Here is a 19975-nt window from a genome sequence, read left to right on the forward strand (position 1 = left end):
ATAGGACTCTCCATTGCAGTGTCTCTCACTAGCTCTCCTTTTAATGGTAGGAAGATTGAAAAGCATATTGGTTACTTTTGCTGCAATAATGCCTGAAAATCAACACAGAGTAAAGAGAATGCTGGGAAAAGAATCAGTAGAGGCAGTCAAACTATTCTGACAGAAATGGCAGTAGAGTACGTTTTGCAGTTTGAAGAATACAAAGTCATTGGAAAGTCAGAAGTCTGAATTTGAAGCAGTTGGTTAAGCAGTCAAACCAAAACCATATTTTATTTGTAGAGAAAACAGAGAACTTTTTGGTAGAATTGCTGAATGGCAGGCATGTTTGCATGACAAATATGCCAAAGTCAGAGTTCCAAGAAGATGATCATCCAAGAATACTACAACTAGTTCTGCTTCAAAAAAGTCATACGTCCAGGTGAAGCTGTAGTGCAACAAAAATTACCTCAAAAGTAAGACCTAGTATTCAGTGTAAGTAATCCTCCTAAATTCTTTATAAATGGCAGACCATTAAATAAGCCAGACATGCATAAGTACCATGCAATGGTTAAGACATATTGATTGTTCCAAAATGAAAGATGATTCTAAGGACTGAAATGTTTCAGTTATTTATCTCTGAATTTGAATTTGTACAAGTTTAATTTGATGGAAAAGCAATCAAAGCTTAGTACAGAGCTTAGTAAAAAAAAAAAAAAAGTTTCCTTTCCAGTTTGTAGGGCAAAACACACACACACATATATATATATATATATATATATATATATATATATATATATATATATATGTGTGTGTGTGTGTGTGTATGTGCGCTGGTAAGTACACACACACACATACATACAATCTGAAACAATACATTTTAAAGGGGTATCATACATGAGATATATAGGTGTAATGCTAAACATTTATCCACAGTAATTTACTTATCAAATAATATAATGTTCATCATGAGATGTGCCACTTTGAATATAAATCTGTGTTTATTGGCTAACTAAACACTACATACATCATGACTAACATTCTTAACTCAATAAATAGCGTATAGTTCATGTTGTGCTGTGACCCCAGCATCTGTCACAGTAGCACTGGAAAGTCTACTGTAGTACATGCATATCTGCCTCATTCAGATACAGCACACTTCCTTGTAGCATTTAAGAATAAAAAGACAATAATCGGACCTGAACCTGAGAAATTCTGATGTTATGTACAGCCCTGCTCAGTTTGGGTTGTGAGCACTAGTAAGTGCTTGAAAAGGGGGACAAGAACTTTTAAACATGCCTACTGAAATGTGTATAAGGCTTGGCATCTTACGGTGCCTGTGGTTGCTTGCTTAGTGTTGTTTCTATTTTCCTATACAAGAAAAGGGGCCTATATTAGGAGAACGAAAACCCAAATGAGCGAATGCCAGTTGAGCGACACAGAAAGAGCTAAAACCACTAATATCGAACCAGAGAAGCTAAACAGGTAAAACACATAAACTCTCACTAAGTGTTTTATGCAGCACCCCCCCACCCCCCTACTTAAATATACCAACTCCAAGATTGCACTACATTGAAGTAAAGGAATAAATTCCCTATGACAGTCTCCGTTCATTCTTGCGATATTAGCGGTTTTCGCTCTTTCTGTGTCGCTCAAGTGGGATTCACTCATTCGGGTTTTCTTTCCCCTAATATAGACCCCAAGAAAAGACACTGGTAACTAACAAAAGCCCTCTACATTTTATTCTTTCCTTGATGTAAAAACATTTGCTACATTGCAACCCATTATATAAATTTAATATTTTATAATATGCAAAACAGAATAAATCACTGAAAAGCAGCCTATTAAGAATGGTTAAACAAGTGAAGAAATCTTAGTGACTATATTATTTTCTTTTTGTCTCATTACTATAATCCGGCCAGCAGTCCCAGTGTCCCAGTACTCTATTTTGCTCCTGGACTAATACTGTTTTTCTGCTTGGACTAGTGTCATTCCTAAGGAAATCCAGGAGGGGGGGGTCACACTGTTATGTATCAAGTTGGGGGGATTATCTGTTATGCCCTACCTGAGACTCCCCTTCCCTGTTGACTGTGTCCACACTGGTGGCCATGCAGTGGGGAATGTTGCAGCATATGACCCTGCCTCCACAGCAGTTCAGCCATGTCTACCCACCCACCATTTCTAGGGAGCATATCTTCCACTATACAACATCTCCAACCTCCATCAGGGATTACCATGGTAGACACCCATGTCAACACACACCCTCCTGGAATGGTATCTCTAATTCCTCCCTACTGCATCATCAGTCACCCAAGCTTCTAATCAATCCCAGGTTTTCTGAGCTATAGTGAGGGCTTTATCCCTCTATACCACCAGAGCAACTTATTAGTAGGTTTATTATACATAACTAAACAGAATGCTGTGACTGAGAGAGAGACAGAGAGAGAGAAAGAGAGAGAGAGAGAGAGATTGATCCCATAATCACTAAGAAGTAACATTTCTCCTTTCTCTTTTCAAACTAATCCCATGTTTAACAGCATCATTTCCTGTCTATTAAAATAACATTGTTCCCTTCTGGGACTGTTGGTTATATATTGTTCATTCTTACAAGACCATTGTAATTAGCAATAAGTAATAATATTTGAGTTTACATGCCTTATATTCTCTTCTTTTTTCCACTGGAAATTTTCATCTGTGCCATTATCCATATGACAACCAATGCTGGAGTTGTGCCAGAATTTTGTGGGACCTTGTGTGGTGTACAAGGCAGTTTTCAGACCGCCAGAATTACTTAGATAGTTTCTTTTTACCATATTAATATTATAGAAAGTTTGAATTTGTAGTGGCTTGTACTAATCTATTGTTTTATAATTTCTTCAAATGATTTTCAAAGAAAATTGAAATCAACTTTTGAGGCATGAATGTGGAGTGCAATTAACTTTTTATTTATCACTGCAACAACTTTTTATTTTCAAGTTCTTTGTTTAAAAATTGGGAAGAATGAGTCTGAAAGAAAATGAGGAAAAAGGGAAGTGAGGCAAACTTAACAAAGAGGAATCAACAAAGAAGACAGACAAGCAAATCTAAAAACATAAAATCTTTAGCTCTGCTTCTACTGTAGAGGAGGCATTCTCCATTCAAATGACCCTCAAAGCCAGCATTTTGAAACTTTTGTCAAAAGTACTAGCATTTTCTTGTCCAGCCTTAGTGCTACCAAGATAAGAACAGGATAGCAATGTTCCATCCCGAGATCATGTCAGATCCTAGAATTTCCATAGTAAATAAACTTTGCAAAACACATTTTTGTTTCTCCATGTTAGAACAATCATTCTTATAGTTAGCTTGTCCCATTGTGAAAGATTATTTTAATATAGGGCAGGAGACCATGATATGACAGGAGAAACCTGCTTTGGCACTTGTACTGGTTTAATGTTTATCTACAGCTGAATCAAATAACATTTTAAGATATTATATTATCTCAATTATATCCTGCCTTGAAAATAAGCTAAAACAACTAAAACTATTCAACATATTCCATGGTGAATAAATTTGGTTTGCTCTAACACATATATTTTAATTTCCAGTATTGTTTTATACTACTCTGGACATACCTCTCAATGCCTTACTAATGAGGGGAAAGCAAAACATAATTGAGGGCAAAGGCCCACAAATAGGAACAGATTTTAAATGTCACTCTTACAAACTTAGAAAGTTGCTAGAATAACAGATTTTGTATTAGTCTGCAGTTTTCTAAAGGATATGAAGTCTTAATCTCAAACATCTGTAATTATTTAATGACTTCAAAACCCACTGGTTTGCCGAGAACACTACACATTTTATGAGGAACAGACTAAAAATGCGAGGCAAAAATCTGGACAGTTGAGAGGTGTGATTCTGAAACTCAGGAAAATTTGCAATCTTTCTAAACAGTATTATTAATAATAGACTACAAATAAAATGTTAGCTGACATTGAGAAGATTGGAGCCTATATTAGAAAGTGTTATTATATGACTATAGGTGTCAGATGAAGGGTAGTAGGAAGAACTGCAAGGCTTACAATGGAATTTTATACAACTTCAGGAGTGTAGCCCCTTCCTTTTGAAGTGTAATCATTTCTAGTCGGGACAGTACATGTTGCATATTTCTAGACAGCATATCTTTACAACAGTAAAAAAAAAATCTGAAATGAGAGGCTTAAAGCCAATATCTCACTTAGCCTGGCTGAAGTTATGAAAGTTAAAGCTGTTTATCAAATTATTAAAAATATTTAACTTAATAAATATATGGCTGACATACCAACACATTTTTTAATTTAAATTGTGTCACATTTCATTTCTAAAATAAAATGTCCTTACCAAAAATTGTACCCAGTGGCATATGTAACATATGGGCGATGCAGTGGTGCAACGGTTAGTGTTGTCTCCTCATAGCAAGAGGTTCTCCGGTTTGATTCTCGGCCGGGGTACATTCTGTGCAGAGTCTGCATGTTCTCCCTGCATTTGTGTGGGTTTCCTCCAAGTGCTCTTGTTTCCTCCCACATTCCAAAGACAGGGATCTGGAGCATTTCTCCCTAGGCCTCTGCTGAAAATGGGTTGTGTTCCAGTCAGACCTTCCCAGTAAACAAATGTTAAATAAATAAAAATAAAAATAATAAATAAATATGCCTGACTACACCCTTGATAACATACATCATGCATTACAGTTAATAGAGCAAAATGTCAACATTTCTACTCCAGACTTACATATTTCCAAAAAAGGACAATAATAGCCTAAGATAAGTTCTAACTTAATCACACCTGAACAAGTTAATAAATACAAAAATATTCATGATGATGACACCAAAGAACAAGCTTCTTAAATAGCAACTTTATATTTGGAAAGCATATATCTTTTCATTCCCTTAAAACCATTTGACAGAAAATATCTCATATTCAAGATGGCTCAGCATCAGTTTCAGGTTTTTCAATACTAGCAGGTGAAAAGGCCAAATATGTGTGCCAAAACTGTAATGTTTGCAGATCTGAGTCTTTACACAAGCATTACAGTATGACTGGATATAATTTATAGTTATTTGTGTGGATGTGTGAAAAGGAAGTAGCAGACTTACAACAGAGGGAAAATTCTGGAGGTTTTACAATTCGAATAATGAGGAGATGAGAGCCCTACAAGAACTAATAAGGAATAATGAGAGAGTAATTTAACATGCAGACAAAGGATGTGGCACAGTTGTGACTGATGTTGATAAATACCAAAGAAAAATGATTGAGATGCTAAGTGATAACCATACATATGTTAAGATACTGAAATGGGAGGTCAATAAGAGTATACAGAAGGTTAATGATGTTCTTTATGATCTATTTTTGACAAGGACTATAACATAGGAATTGAATGACTATTTTAAAGTTGATCACCCACAGGTACCTGTGACCAATGGACAGCCAAAAATATCTAAAAACAGGTAGAATCCACATCTGCAACCTATTGTGTCTGACAGGGGATGGGTTACTGAACCACCCTCTGTGTTGAGCATCATTTGAAGAGGCTGTTATTGAAAGCAACTATAGTTCTAAAAGACACTTCTTATTTTGTGGAGAGTTTACATCATAAATTGAGTCAAATAGATCATGTGACTGATTTAAGGATGGTCATGATGGATGTTCATAGCCTTTTTACTGTCATCCCCAATGATTATGGGGTGAATGCTGTTAGAGAGTTTACACAATCACAGGTTGATGGGATAGCGATCCAACAGATTTGTATACTACTTGAACTCAGACTGGAAAACAATATTTTTCTTTATGGAAATGGTTACTTTTAGCAGAAATGGGGAGTAGCTATAGGCACTTCATGTGCCAACAGCTACTCCAACATAGTAATGGCCCAGTGGGAGATGAAATACATATTTAATGAGACCAATCCATAGAAGGATAAGATCATATATTATGCCTAAATTGCGGATGATGTATTTTTTATGTGGTGAGGTGATGAAACCTGTTTGATTTTGTTGGGTATGTTGAGACTACAACTTCAGTTTTGGTATTTGAAGTCCATATATCAGCCACAGAGATGGACTTTCTTGATGTCAAGTTGACAATGGATGAAAAAAAGGACTTAATACTTCAGTACATAGAAAGGACTACTGTAGGAATCACCTCCTACATAAATCAAGCATGCAGCCACAGCATATTTTTCCACACATTGTTAAGGGCCAGCATCTTAGCTGTTGTTTGCCTGGTGGAGCTCAATCCATTACCAATAATCCATTGTGGTTGACGTTGATTTTATTGTCTCACCATGGATCAAATCACAATTTTACAAGGTCTGTCTGCTGACAAAGATGATCTTCAGGCTTTTGATTTTGATAATGAGTGTAGTAGGTCTGACAATTTAACTTCTACAACTCAGTGTACTAATATTTTTTTTAAATTGACCAACTCTATGAAAAATCTTAGATCTGATGTTTGGCATCTAAGATTGTTCAAAGCATATAAACTTCAAGGTATCACTCCTAGAGGTTTATGAATCAGACTACAACCACTTGTTGGACAGAAAGATGACATACTAATTACTGAATGGTCAGCTGCAAAACAATCTGCTTCCTCTCGATTTGTTGAGATTTACATTCCTTTTATGAATGTAGAATAGCCAACTCTATATCAGAAGTGACTCGGATATGTGAGGTGGCCAAACTAATAGAGAGTCATCCTTTATATAGAACATTATTTCAGAAGTTAACTAAGGAATTAATTGATTTTGAAATACAGTTAAAAAAATAGAAAAATTCAAAAGTATAATAGAGATTTGTGTGATTATAATTTAGGTAATCCATTTGAGCAACACAAAAGAGTTCAATCCTTTAAACAAGATAGTGCCAATGTGGGTACTAAAATGAAGCGACCAAAGCCCATTCTTAAGAAACAAAGCAATTTGTCCACTAGTGATACCTCTGGAGATGATTCATCTTTTTTTTACTGATATTGAATCAGACCATAGAGATTGGTCTCCAAAAAATAAAAGGTGTAATGTTACCTTTACTGTTGATAAGAGTCAAACACCTGAACAAGTCAAACATCTATATCAGAAGTGACTCGGATATGTGAGAAAGCCAAACTAATACAGAGTCATCCTTTATATAGAACATTATTTCAGAAGTTAAATAAGGAATTAATTGATTTTGAAATACAGTTAAAAAATAGAAAAATTCGGAAGTATAATAGAGATTTGTGTGATTATAATTTAGGTAATCCATTTGAGCAACACAAAAGAGTTCAACCCTTTAAACAAGATAGTGCCAATGTGGGTACTAAAAGGAAGTGACCAAAGCCCATTCTTAAGAAACAAAGCAATTTGTCCACTAGTGATACCTCTGGAGATGATTTGTCTTCTTTTACTGATATTGAATCAGACCATAGAGATTGGTCTCCAAAAAATAAAAGGCGTAATGTTACCTTTACAGTTGATAAGAGTCAAACACCTGAATCTAACCCTTTAGGGCTAGAAGGAGGGGTGGTAGGAAACATCGATCAAGTAGGTTCACTAGAAAAATTGCTTCAACTTCTGATTCCACATTAGTGGGAGAGGATAATATACACAATATTTCTTCCATCAGGCTATCTGATGTGTAGAAGAAATTACTTAACAAGGCCTTAAATTTTGTAACTGATTTTGTTGTGGCTGAACAAGATTTTGTTAAGGATGTGATGTCATTTTGCAGAAATTTACATTTGAAGTTGTTTTTTGAAAAATCTGATAAATCTGCATCTGCCCAAAACCCAACACCCAGTTTTAAATTTCATAAGTCTACATGTATTCCTCCACCAAACACATATGTGGAGATTTTCCAAAAATGCATCCTTAAAGATTTACATTTCTCTTCTGATTTATATACTACACAGGGTTGGTATAATCTTACATTATCAGAGAAATATGCATTTGACTATCTTTGTAATAATAGAAATATCGTTATCACTTCAGTTGACAAGAGCGGTTTAATTGTTGTTTTGGATTGGTCTATGTATTTATCTGAAGCTATGAACCAACTCTCTGATGGGAGGTTTTATACCAATATGGCCATTGACCCTACTCCCAGGTTCAAACAAGAAATAGACCAGTTTTTTAATTTAGCATTAAGTGAAGGCATAATTACCGAGCAAACGTTAAGTCAACTAACCGTAGTAGATCCGTTACCCCAGTATTTATACCTCCTTCCTAAAATACATAAAAACCCACAAGTTCCTCCAGGTAGACCAATTGTTTCTGGTCATGGACCTTTGACTGAGCCATTATCCGCTTTTCTTACTATGTATTTGAAGCCCTACTTTGGGGTGCCTAGATCATGGATTTAGGCACACTACTCAGTTTTTGAACATTATTTCTGACTCCTAATTAGAACTAGGTTGGATAATGTGTATGCTTGAGGTTAAATCACTATATACTAATATTCCACATTGGGCAGGTTTAACTACATTACAATAATCACCTAATACAAAAATCACCTAATCAGCAGGCTAATAGGATTATTCCTTCAGAATCTGCTCTGGGAGCTAGACCGAAAGATTCAGCTACAGACAATACATGTTTTTTACCTTTTCCAGTCAAACAATAATCCAACTTGAGAGGACGCTCCAACAGCAGGGGGCCACGAAAGAGAAAGATGTCAGGAGAAAAATATGGAGCCATGAGAAAGACAAGGAACTGAACAATTTAGTTTATAACTTTTCAGATACGGCCCTTACTAATTTTGATGTTTCGCTGTTAAATAAAGGCTTGAATTTCATTCCATCACAAATCAGTACTCTTAGTGATACTCTGATTGATTTGAGATTATTTTGTCGCACTATAGCCTTAAAACATTTTTTCAAAGAAAAGAATGTTACACAAGTTGATAATAAGATTAATTATTTTAAATGCAAAAGCAATTTTATGCCTCCTATTCCTCATAATGTTGAATGCTTCATGAAATTGTGTGAAAGAGATTTCTACGAATTGTTTTCGAAAAAATTAAAAAGATGCACATATTTCAATTTAACATCTAATGAACGAATCTCCCTTAATACTTTAAAACGTGCTAGAGATATCACGATTAAACCAGCAGATAAAGGAGGGGGTGTGGTAATTATGAGCACCGTAGATTATGATGCTAACATGATCTCTCTCCTTGCAGATGGCACCACATATCAAATTATTACTCCAGATGAAGTTGACATTATTGTCAAAAATATACATGGCGATTTGTATGACTTATTAATGTGTGGACAAATTAGTAGTGAAATTTACCATTATTTCCTTATTGAGTTCCCGATTACGCCCATAATTAAAGGCCTACCTAAGATTCATAAAAATGTTTTGCCAATACCTATGAGGCCGATTGTATCTAGTGAAAAATGGGCCACTTTTACTATTTCTTCCTTCATAGAACATTTATTAAGGCCAGTTGTAGACAACATACCCACAATTCTCAAAGATTCTTACCAGCTCTTAGATCACTTGAATGACTTGAAATTAAGCAAAAACATCTCAGAATATCTGCTAATAACATTGGATGTTAAGAATTTGTTTACATGTATTCCCAATGATTTTGGCCTGCAAGCCATAAGAGAGATTTTAGTAAAGTCTTCTAATTTTAGTAACAACAGGCAAATTCTTGTAAACCACTTATTAGAACTGGTATTAAACAACAACATTTTTATGTTTAAAAACAAATGCTATCTACAAAAATGGGGGGTTGCCATGGGCACCCCCTGTGCAAATACTTATGCCAACTTAGTGGTTTATCAATGGGAGCTCAGTTTTTTATTTAATCATGTTTTATATAAGAAAATCAAACTCTATAGGAGATTTGTGGATGATATTCTGATTATATGGGAGGGCAGTAGAATTGACTTTGAAATCTTTCTTACTCAACTGGAATCTACCACTACTTTTTTAAAATTTACCATGGAAGCCTCACAACATAATATTCATTTTTTGGATCTATCTTTGAAATTAACAGAGCAAGGTACTATTTGTTCTTCCCTTTACAGGAAACCAACATGGAGAAATACACTGTTAAGATATGACAGTATGCATCCCAGACATATATTTTCTGGGATGGTTAAGAGTCAGTTTACTAGACTAACTAAAATTTGTAAAGAAGAGGCTATACTTTCAACAGAGGTAGAAAAGTTGGAATCTTTCTTTAAAGAAAGAGGCTATAACAGCAACATGGTAAAAAATTGTAAACATCATATAATAGGCAATACACCATTAGATAGAAGCAATACGAAAACCTATGGTAAATATGCTTACTATTCTGGCATGCCAAGAGTAAAACCTTATACAGATAAAGTAACATATACAATGAAATATACTAGTGATATAATTATATTGAAAAAGATAATCCATAGCAATTGGAATGTTCTAACTATGGATCCTTCTACCAGACTACTTGTCGGAGATTACCCTTGGTTTAGCTTTAAAAACTGTGAAAATTTAAAACAAATTTTATGCATAGAAAAAGACAACATTTATAGTAACACTAGACATACCCAAATTGGAACCCATCCATGCGGTCATTGTCATATGTGCCCCTGTATTTCCACCAATCACATTTTCCAACACCCTTTAGGTTTATATACTTTAACACCCAGTTTCTATTCCAACTGTGACAGCACCAACCTTATTTATTTAGCAACTTGTGAAGACTGTCAGGCGTTTTATGTTGGTTTAACCAAAAGAAGGTTAAGAGATAGGGTGTATAACCATCTATATGACATAAGGAAAGGGAATGAACAAAATGCCCTAGCTAAACACATACAGTGCAATAATACCCATAAATTCAGTTTTAGGATTTTACAAATAGTTACACCAAATTTAAGAGGAGGGGATAAAATGAATCATCTGGCTAATGTGGAGTTAAAATGGATACTGACTTTAAGAGCACACATTATGCCAGGCATTAATCAATTTGTATCTGTAAAACCTGTATTAGACAACAGAAGGCTATAATGTATAGGGCAGCTTACATTTAGTTTACACATTACACACTTTGGATAAATTAGAATAAAATCTTTTTTAAAAAATTTCTTAAAAAATTTTTGATAAAATTCTATAAATGACTGTCAAGTTTATATATTTACAGATTGTTGTTTTTCGTTAAATTTATAGATGGTTTTATAATAGTCATAGTTATTTTTAGAAGTTATTCTATATACATTGATGGTTGCATCAATGAATTGTGTTTTCTTTTCTTTCAATGTGTTCTATGTCTAGTTAAAGAAGTGAGCATTTATATACATATTTTCGCAAAATTTTGAATACTAGATTCATATCCTTGAATAACATGTCTCTTACATATACCAATCATTTATTTGTTGTTTAGAGTTAGAATACAGCTTAAAGACTTTTGTTTTTTACCATAATTTTTATTACTTTAACAGCGTTAGCCATAAAAAGTTTTTTTATACTGTTTTTTATACTGTTTTCTATAATGTCTTAGTTTAGACTTAAACTTTGCAGTCTAAGATTTTACAATGTAACTTCATCACTGCTCAAGTTCATTCTGAATATTGACTTAACATTGATAGCGAGTTTTGCCAATGCATTTTTGATAGCTCTGTTATACAAGTTTGATGTTTCATTTACAGTTGTATTCATATAGTCACATACATATTATTATATTGCTTGATCCTAAGAATTTTGATAATTTATGCCCTTGCGTTATACCATATTGTGGGTTGTGCATGCTTTTAAAGCCCTGATGCTTTAAAATACTTCAAAATGTCTTCAGAATGAGGAAAAAAAAAGAAAAATCTTTTAAACTGTTGTTATATAGATCTATTTAAAATTTGTTTATATGATAGACTGTAAATAGAATGCCTTTACAAGCATTTCCATTCATTCATTCTTTTATTTATCCACTCGTTTATTTAAACTAAATTTAAGCAGAGCACTTTAAAAGATTAATGAGGTTCTTTGTTAAATTGGATAATTGCTTTTAGTTTGAGCGCCAAAAGTTTGTATAAAATATGGATTCCCTTTTTGTAAATTACATCTGATGAAGTGTAGTTTTTTTCTATGCGAAAGCGCTTATTTTATCTGTATTTGAATAAAAGATTTTCCTTGGATTATAACAGAGGCGTGCTTTCCAGTGGTGATTCCTTCTGCATTTTTCTCACAAGTTGCATTACAATATTGGTTGGACAAAACTTCTTTGTACAGTCCTGGACTCAATACTTTTTTGATATGTTTGGCTGAACATGTGTTAACTAAAACTGTGTTTTACTTTGATGATAAATGTTATCTACAGATCAAGGGTACAGCAATGGGTGCATCCTTTGCACCCATTTATGCTGACTTATTCATGGGTTATTTGGAGCAACAAATTATTTATGACTATGACCACAGCCTATTTTTAGTTGAAATTGATATTTGGAGAAGATATCTTGATGACTGTTGGCATATTTGGAGAGGTGACTCTGGGTATCTCCAAGAATTTGTGGAATATCTGAATGAAAATAAGTGGGGCATAGAGTTTACACTTCATTATGATACCAAATGTATCTCTTTTTTGGATGTCCAAATAACCCAATTAGAAGATGGAACTTTGTCTAGTGATGATTATAGGAAACGATTCAGTTCTAATAGCTTATTACTTGCTTCCAGTTGTCATCCTAAACACTTTTTTGATATGTTTGGCTGAACATGTGTTAACTAAAACTGTGTTTTACTTTGATGATAAATGTCATCTACAGATCAAGGGTACAGCAATGGGTGCATCCTTTGCACCCATTTATGCTGACTTATTCATGGGTTATTTGGAGCAACAAATTATTTATGACTATGACCACAGCCTATTTTTAGTTGAAATTGATATTTGGAGAAGATATCTTGATGACTGTTGGCTTATTTGGAGAGGTGACTCCGGGTATCTTCAAGAATTTGTGGAATAGTGTAATAAAAATAAGTGGGGCATAGAGTTTATACTTCATTATGATACCAAATGTATCTCTTTTTTGGATGTCCAAATAACCCAATTAGAAGATGGAACTTTGTCTAGTGATGCTTATAGGAAACGATTCAGTTCTAATAGCTTATTACTTGCTTCCAGTTGTCATCCTAAACACATTTTATGTAACATTCCCAAATCTCAGTTTTTCAGGATACGTCATATTTGCTCCAATACGGAGACTTTTGAAAGTCAGAGTTTTGATCTTGTGAATAGGTTTTGTAATACAGGGTACAACCAACATCAGGTGATTCAGGCTAGCACATTGGCACGTACTCAAGACAGGGGTCAGTTATTACAATATTGACAACAGAGCAGTAATAATGATACAATCAGATTTGTTACAACATATGCATGCAATACAAATAGATTTGTTAATTTGATCCATAAAAATTGGAACATCCTTATGGTGAATGAACGTCTCTCAAATATGATGGGGAATGGTGTAATTTTTCTTTTAGAAAAGGAACAACAATAGGGGGCATTTTGAATCACTATAAATACTGGTTTAGATCAGCTAGATCACAACAAGGCACCCTTGAGGGTAGGTCTTTACTTGGCTGTATCCCATGTGGGCATTCTACTTCTTGTACGTATGTTAATCAAACCAAGGAGTTTACCAGTAGAAACACATCAACATTTTTTTCCATTAAAACTCTGGCTAATTGAGCTCAGATTGGATCATATACCTTGCGAGTAGCACTTGTACGGCATTTTATGTTGGCTAGACATCTCATCCATTAAAACTGTGTATTTCTGAACATATGAGTCCTATTAGAAATAAAAATATTTTGAATGCTTTATATAAACATTCTACAGCAAATTTCAGATTTACTATTATTGAGAGAATTATGGAGAGCAGCAATATGAAAGCTGGTTGCACAACATTCTTAACACTAAAGAATGTATATGAATCATTAAACTGGGAGGTCTTTTTTTACCTGGTTTAAATGAACATTCATGATTCAATTTACTACTATTTTGTTGTCTGATACAGTTTTCAATTGTATGGTTACAGCATTGTATTTTTTGTATACATGCATATATATGTGTATATAATTTCAATATGTTTCCTGATATGCATTTAAACATGTGCTTTATATTATGGCAAGTTTTGCTTTAAAAATCTTGTTTATTATTCATGAGGTCAATGATGTGATTTGTGTAACTAATGCTTAAAAAGATCTATCATTATTGTGAATGTAACACTGAAGAAGGCGTTAGCTGAAACTGGTATGTTTTTCCAATAAAATATTTTTTATTCTCCCATACACTGTGCTGGCCTTTTTTTGGTGTTTACATTTTAAAATATGGTCAGATTAAATATGCAATTGTTATGGTCATATATATATATAATTACCTATGACTTTAATGTAATTTTACATTTGAACAACAGAATGATTGCAGCCCCGATCCAATTAAATATTGTGGACCTTATTAACGATAAGGATTCAATAGTGTCTCAATACACTTGAACATTTGCAAATGGGGTAAAAATACCTAATTTAAATTCATGGTTTTACAACAAATAGGCATTGGTCCAAGGTATTCAGAATACAATTTTTGTTAAAAGAGGATGATGCTAAGTTTATCCTTAGATTTAACAGTCAGTTCTTTAGGACTGAAAACATTTGTTCTATGGAAGGTATTTATTTCCTAGATTTTTAATGGCCTTTTGAATTGTTCATTATTGATGCTGGAATTTATGGCCTCTTTTTAAACCTGTGAGTCTTTGCATGCTCTTGAAAGATAATTTTATATGAGGCACTCAAGGATCAATGTATTGCACTATTCTTTGTCTGTGTATTTTAACAGTATCCCAAAACCAGTCAGCTACCATTTTTATACAATGTACCAAAATGAAGAGAGCATCTACATTTCTTTGGACAATATACCAGAATGATTCGTGGAACAGAAACATGAAAGGGAAAGGAGGTCTTGTCAGTCAGCAGTCTCTGCCAGAATAGCTTTACTAGATATTGTCTGACAAAACTCTACTAGAAGCAAAATGGGGAGACCAACAGCTATATGACATAGTAGCTAAGCTGCTTAATATGATTAAGGAGTAGAAGTATTCTACTAAGAAAACCAATGATGCAAAATACAAAAAAATAATAACAAAAACACTCTAGGGCAAAAATGTAACTTTAAGCAAGCCTCCACACCCCAAAAGTATATATGCCAACTTCTCTGTGACACCAACTCGAAGAAGGGAGGAATCTCTCAAATGAAGTGAATCATTGCTAGTGAACAGTTAGAAATCACACCAGCAATGATTTGATATGGAGAGCAGTGTTCAACTTTCTACCTTTTGAATTTTTTTCCTACAAGTAACTGAAGCTCAAGGAATTTCACCTTAACCAACTGTAGAGAAGCGGAGTAGGAGAGTTCTTCAAATGTTTACATATTTTATATATTGCAAGATTTTAATGTTAACTATATTTGTGTTTCTTCAATTATTGCGTTTTGTTGTAGACTTATATATTGCAATTGCAGCTAAGATCTGAGTATCTATAATGTTTATATTTTAAAATGATAAAAACTACAATTATTAACAAAAAGCAGAATTGGCTATATAGACAGTTTTGTCCAAATTTTCTGATACGGATGATAAGAAAAGGTTCATAAGTATATGAGAAACAGTAGTGCAGTGGCAATTGCCAAAATGTTAGATTATTATCACTGAACGTATAAATCATTATGCTGGTGAGCTATAATAAAGCACATACGTTATATTTATATGTGACGAACATGGGAGGGCCATCAGTCCTGGGCATAGAGTGGTTTCAGAAAACAGATGCAGATTAGAATTCCATAAAAGTATTGTGTGAAATGACAAAATATCTATAACAAGGACAACCCCCTGTCAAAAAAAAAAAAAAGGTCACAGCTGGTGAATCACACAAAGCAGGTTTTCCCACTGAGATGGAAACATTGAAGAACTAGAAGAAAATACTAAGCCAAAGTTTTTTTTAATGACATGCAGTTTTAGGGCCATGGAAGAGTTAGAAATATTAATGCCAGAAAATACAGTTACATTTTGGAAGCTAGAATGGAGTGAATGGACCATATCTGCATTATCTGTAATATACTGGAGAAAAACAAAAGATTTATACATTTCTTAGGTTTCTGTAAATCCAATTTTATATGTCATTCACTATCTGATACCATAACTGGAGGCCATTTTTTTCATCCCTAAGTGTGGGGATTATTCAACAAAGATGGAATTTTTCTTGCTTGCAGGTTGAACTGGAAAACTGTATCCAATGCCATTTTTGCAGTGGGGAATTCTTCAGTTTATAAAAAAAGATACATTTTTTATTTTTATTAGGATTGTTTTTTGTGATTGACTTGCTACTTTTGTTTGCTTGAAATTCTTCAGTTTGCCAAAATGGTAAAAATGAAATTCATTTTATGGTTTGAAATCTGACATTATCAATGATGCCATCAATGAACACTGATTTTGGGTTAATAAGTGCTATGGAAGTACTGAAGACTGATATTTCCATCATAACACTCTGTATTATGAATTACATTAAAAATGAGAACATTACTGCATTGTTAAAACTGATAATAATATCCAAGTATGTCTTACCTTGCTTTATGGCTGTCTAAAAATGTTAATGTTTTAGTACGCAATTTGCTTCTAAGACTGAGGAGTTAAAACAGAAGGAAGTGTAGTGAAGTGACATGATTGCTTTAGCACATGTTTCTCTCACATTCAGTGAACAAGCAAATAGCAGAGCAGCAGTAACATTTATTTTTTTATTACCGCATGTTTGCAGATTGCTCAGATAATGTATTTATTTCAAAACATTTACTTATATTCCTTGGGGAGTATGGCAAACATACACGCAATCATTTTGTAGTCCCCCATAATAAAGCAAAATGAAATACAAGTAGTAGAAAATGAGTCTACAAAGTAATTTATTGATCAAAATAACAGATCTAAAAGTGTCACATATAATATACTATACTATAGTATAATATAATATAATGTAATATAATATAATGTAATATAGTCTCTGATCAACTTCAGATATTGCGCCATCACCCTGGCCTTGTCATTTAAGGCTATTCCTGATTGTGCCACAGGGATTTGTTTCTTACTCTAATGAGAATACTACAATTAAAAGCATTCTCTTACCACACTGACAAGTTGAGACAACACCATTCCTAGACGTACTGTTATTCTTTCATCAGGGGTTCGAGCAGGTCTCGCATACAGATTATAGTCCATAAAAAGCTTTTCTAGTAGTTGTTCCTCTGCACTGAAGGCTGTAACACCTGTAAATATCAGACATTGCATTAGTGATAGTATCTGATTTTCTTTACTCAGATTTCTTTCACTGCTGCCTCAGAAGACTTTTCTTACATGATATATTCAGTCAGATTCTTCATGCCATTTTTTAAAAGTTCTAACCTGAAAAGATGGCAATTTATGATACCTGACATAACAAATGATGTTTTCTAGTTCTAAAAATCATAAATAACAATAGTTTTAAACAATCTCCACAATAATAATGTATATATGGTGCTGTGGTAGCGTTGTCGCCTCACAGTAAGACATTGTCCTGTTCGATTCTCAGCTAGAGCGTCTTCTGTGTGGAGATATGCATGAATGGTCATACCTTTGTTGAAGGTTGTGCGTCAGGGCCGGCAACTCGGCACGTTAAAATCTACTGCCAATCATTAGCAGACCGGAGTTCCGCTGTGGCGACCCCTAACCGGGAAAAGCCAAAAGACACAACAACAACAAAGTAAAGCAGGTTATTTTTACCTAACCATTCAGTACAATAATAACAGATGTCAAGTGAATCAAATTTTCACCTGCATTCCTGGAACTGCAAAACAAGAAACATTGGCCTAGTGGGACTAACCCAGTCAACAAAAAAGTAAAGTAAGTGTAGTAAACTAGGGTTTGATTAGTCTGAGTTGCTGGTAGATTAAATTGATGCAAATTATATTATTATTATAAAAAAGAGTAAAATACTTTAATAAAATATCCATGCTTATAAGCCATATTTTATAATATTTGTATATTCAGTTTCACACTGGCAAAGGAATGTGTTCTATTTTTTTCCTTCTTTTTAAACTCCCACTCCTCTTTTCATATCCAGAACTTTATACATTTACATTTCAGTATGTTAATAGCATCTCATTATTTATAATTATTATTTACATACTTCTTTCCTAATGAACCAAAATGTAAGGGAATTTCCCTAATGTTCAATCCAAATTTCCCTTACTCAGCTTGAATACTGCTTTAGGAATGGCCTATTTTCAGGCAGGACCTAGTGAGAGTGACCTCGTCAGTAAAATGTCAAAACATCTAATGCTTGTAACCATTTTGCAGGCAGTTAGCAACAACTCCTCTAAAGCGTTAATTTATGTAATTTGAAACCTACCTCAAAAGTGTTAATTTATGTAATTTGAAAACATTTCTAGGGAGTAAATAGAAATCAGTACAGTCCTAAATTTTCTGCAGTTTTTGTCCATGTATTACTGCTATGAATTCCATCTAAATAGACTTATGTCTGTTATATGGCATGGCCTATTATACTGAGATGCCAATGCTGATCAGGTCAAAGATGAGCCATTTTTCCTAATGGGGCTAATAAATGACCACAAATGACTTCCCCTTATTGCCAAATGCTTCCCTGTGTTTCTTGATGTAAGGACTACTTTTCACAGAGATGATGGTTGATAGGAAGACTAGTATAATATACTATAAAGCAGAAGCCAAGATAGATTGAGACTTTAAAGCAATAAAACATTCTGGGAGGGATGGGATAGGATGAAGGGAGGGGCAAATGGGTAGACTAGATGAACTAACAGGCTGCAAGTGTTGGCTTGATTGTGAAATTACTGGAATGGAAATTCTTTGGAGATGAGAATGGAAACAACCCCTTCAGAGCATAAAGTAGCACCTTCGAAAGATCCCCCAGCAATGGAGCTTGAACGTATTCCATAGATGTTCAAGCACTGATATAAATCAAATTAAGTTAGGGCCTATGTGTAGGGAAGAAATGTGCCAAAACACTCTGTTTTTCAATTCATTGTTGTATATCACTACAACATGTACAATATTTCCTGTCAGTGGCAAAAATGTGTGTGTGTGTGTGTGTGTGTGTGTGTGTGTGTGTCTGTGTGTGTGTGTGTGTGTATAAAGAGACCTGGGCATATATATTCTAGTTACTAGGCTGAAATATGCCCTACTTGAGATAGTTGTCAGTTCAGCCAACAATACTAGCTTCCTGCAAACAACCTTCAATAAGACATGCACATGTATTTTACTAGCTGACAAAAGAATACAGCTGTCTCCTCCTGCAGTATGTTAATTGGTTATACCATTAGCCACCAGACATTCAATTAACATGCGCAACAACTCACTTAGAACAAACAATGATGGCTTCCTTATTCTTGTAAGCTTTGGACCAGCCATTGGGGAAAGGCATTTTTCAAAGTTAGCTCTGCTCATCATGACCACACACCAACTGTGATTCTCGTTGAAAAGTCCTAATGGTTTTCAAGTGAATCTGAAAGAATTCCTTACGTGTATATATGAATGCAGCTGCTTCAAGGATGTTAGATAATATGACAGTGCATAAAAACTTTTTGTCTAGTCCTACTTATTGAAAGCTTTTACTTTGTTTTAAATTTTTGACTATCTATGGTCTCAGCTGCATGTAGAAATTAAGCTTTGTACCCTTTCATATTTCAAAATCCATATCACTAATTATAGATGTCTCACTTCCAGGGGTTAATCCATCATCCACCTGACCAGACTGTTTTATTTGCACCCGTCCTTCATCATATGTTATAACAGGTATAGATAGAACCAGTTCCTCTTTCCCAGGTAGGAAACAGTTTTCATTCAAGGATATTTTTAGTGCCAAAGAAAGAAAATGTTTTGAGACCTGTTCTGGATCTTTCTTTCCTAAACCTGTTTCTGATAGTGCCCAAGTTCAGAATGATGTCACTTCAGAATCTGTTCTTCTTCCTCATTCAAG

General features: G+C 34.2%; 1 protein-coding gene across 2 annotated transcripts in view; it reads right to left on the reverse strand.

Annotated features, from left to right (window-relative positions):
• The window catches only part of CHRNB1 (cholinergic receptor nicotinic beta 1 subunit), an 826114-nt gene that overhangs the window by 740863 nt on the left and 65276 nt on the right, over positions 1-19975 (reverse strand). For both annotated transcript variants that reach the window (XM_044077017.1, XM_044077016.1), the window contains exon 2: positions 17110-17249. In XM_044077017.1, coding sequence (XP_043932952.1) covers positions 17110-17202 — 93 coding nt within the window. In that variant the 5' untranslated portion in view covers positions 17203-17249. The remainder of the gene's footprint in view (positions 1-17109; positions 17250-19975) is intronic.

The sequence above is a fragment of the Protopterus annectens genome, chromosome 7.part0, assembly GCF_019279795.1.
Source record: "Protopterus annectens isolate FY-2018-M chromosome 7.part0, PAN1.0, whole genome shotgun sequence".
In the NCBI taxonomy this organism is placed as follows: Eukaryota; Metazoa; Chordata; order Ceratodontiformes; family Protopteridae; genus Protopterus; species Protopterus annectens.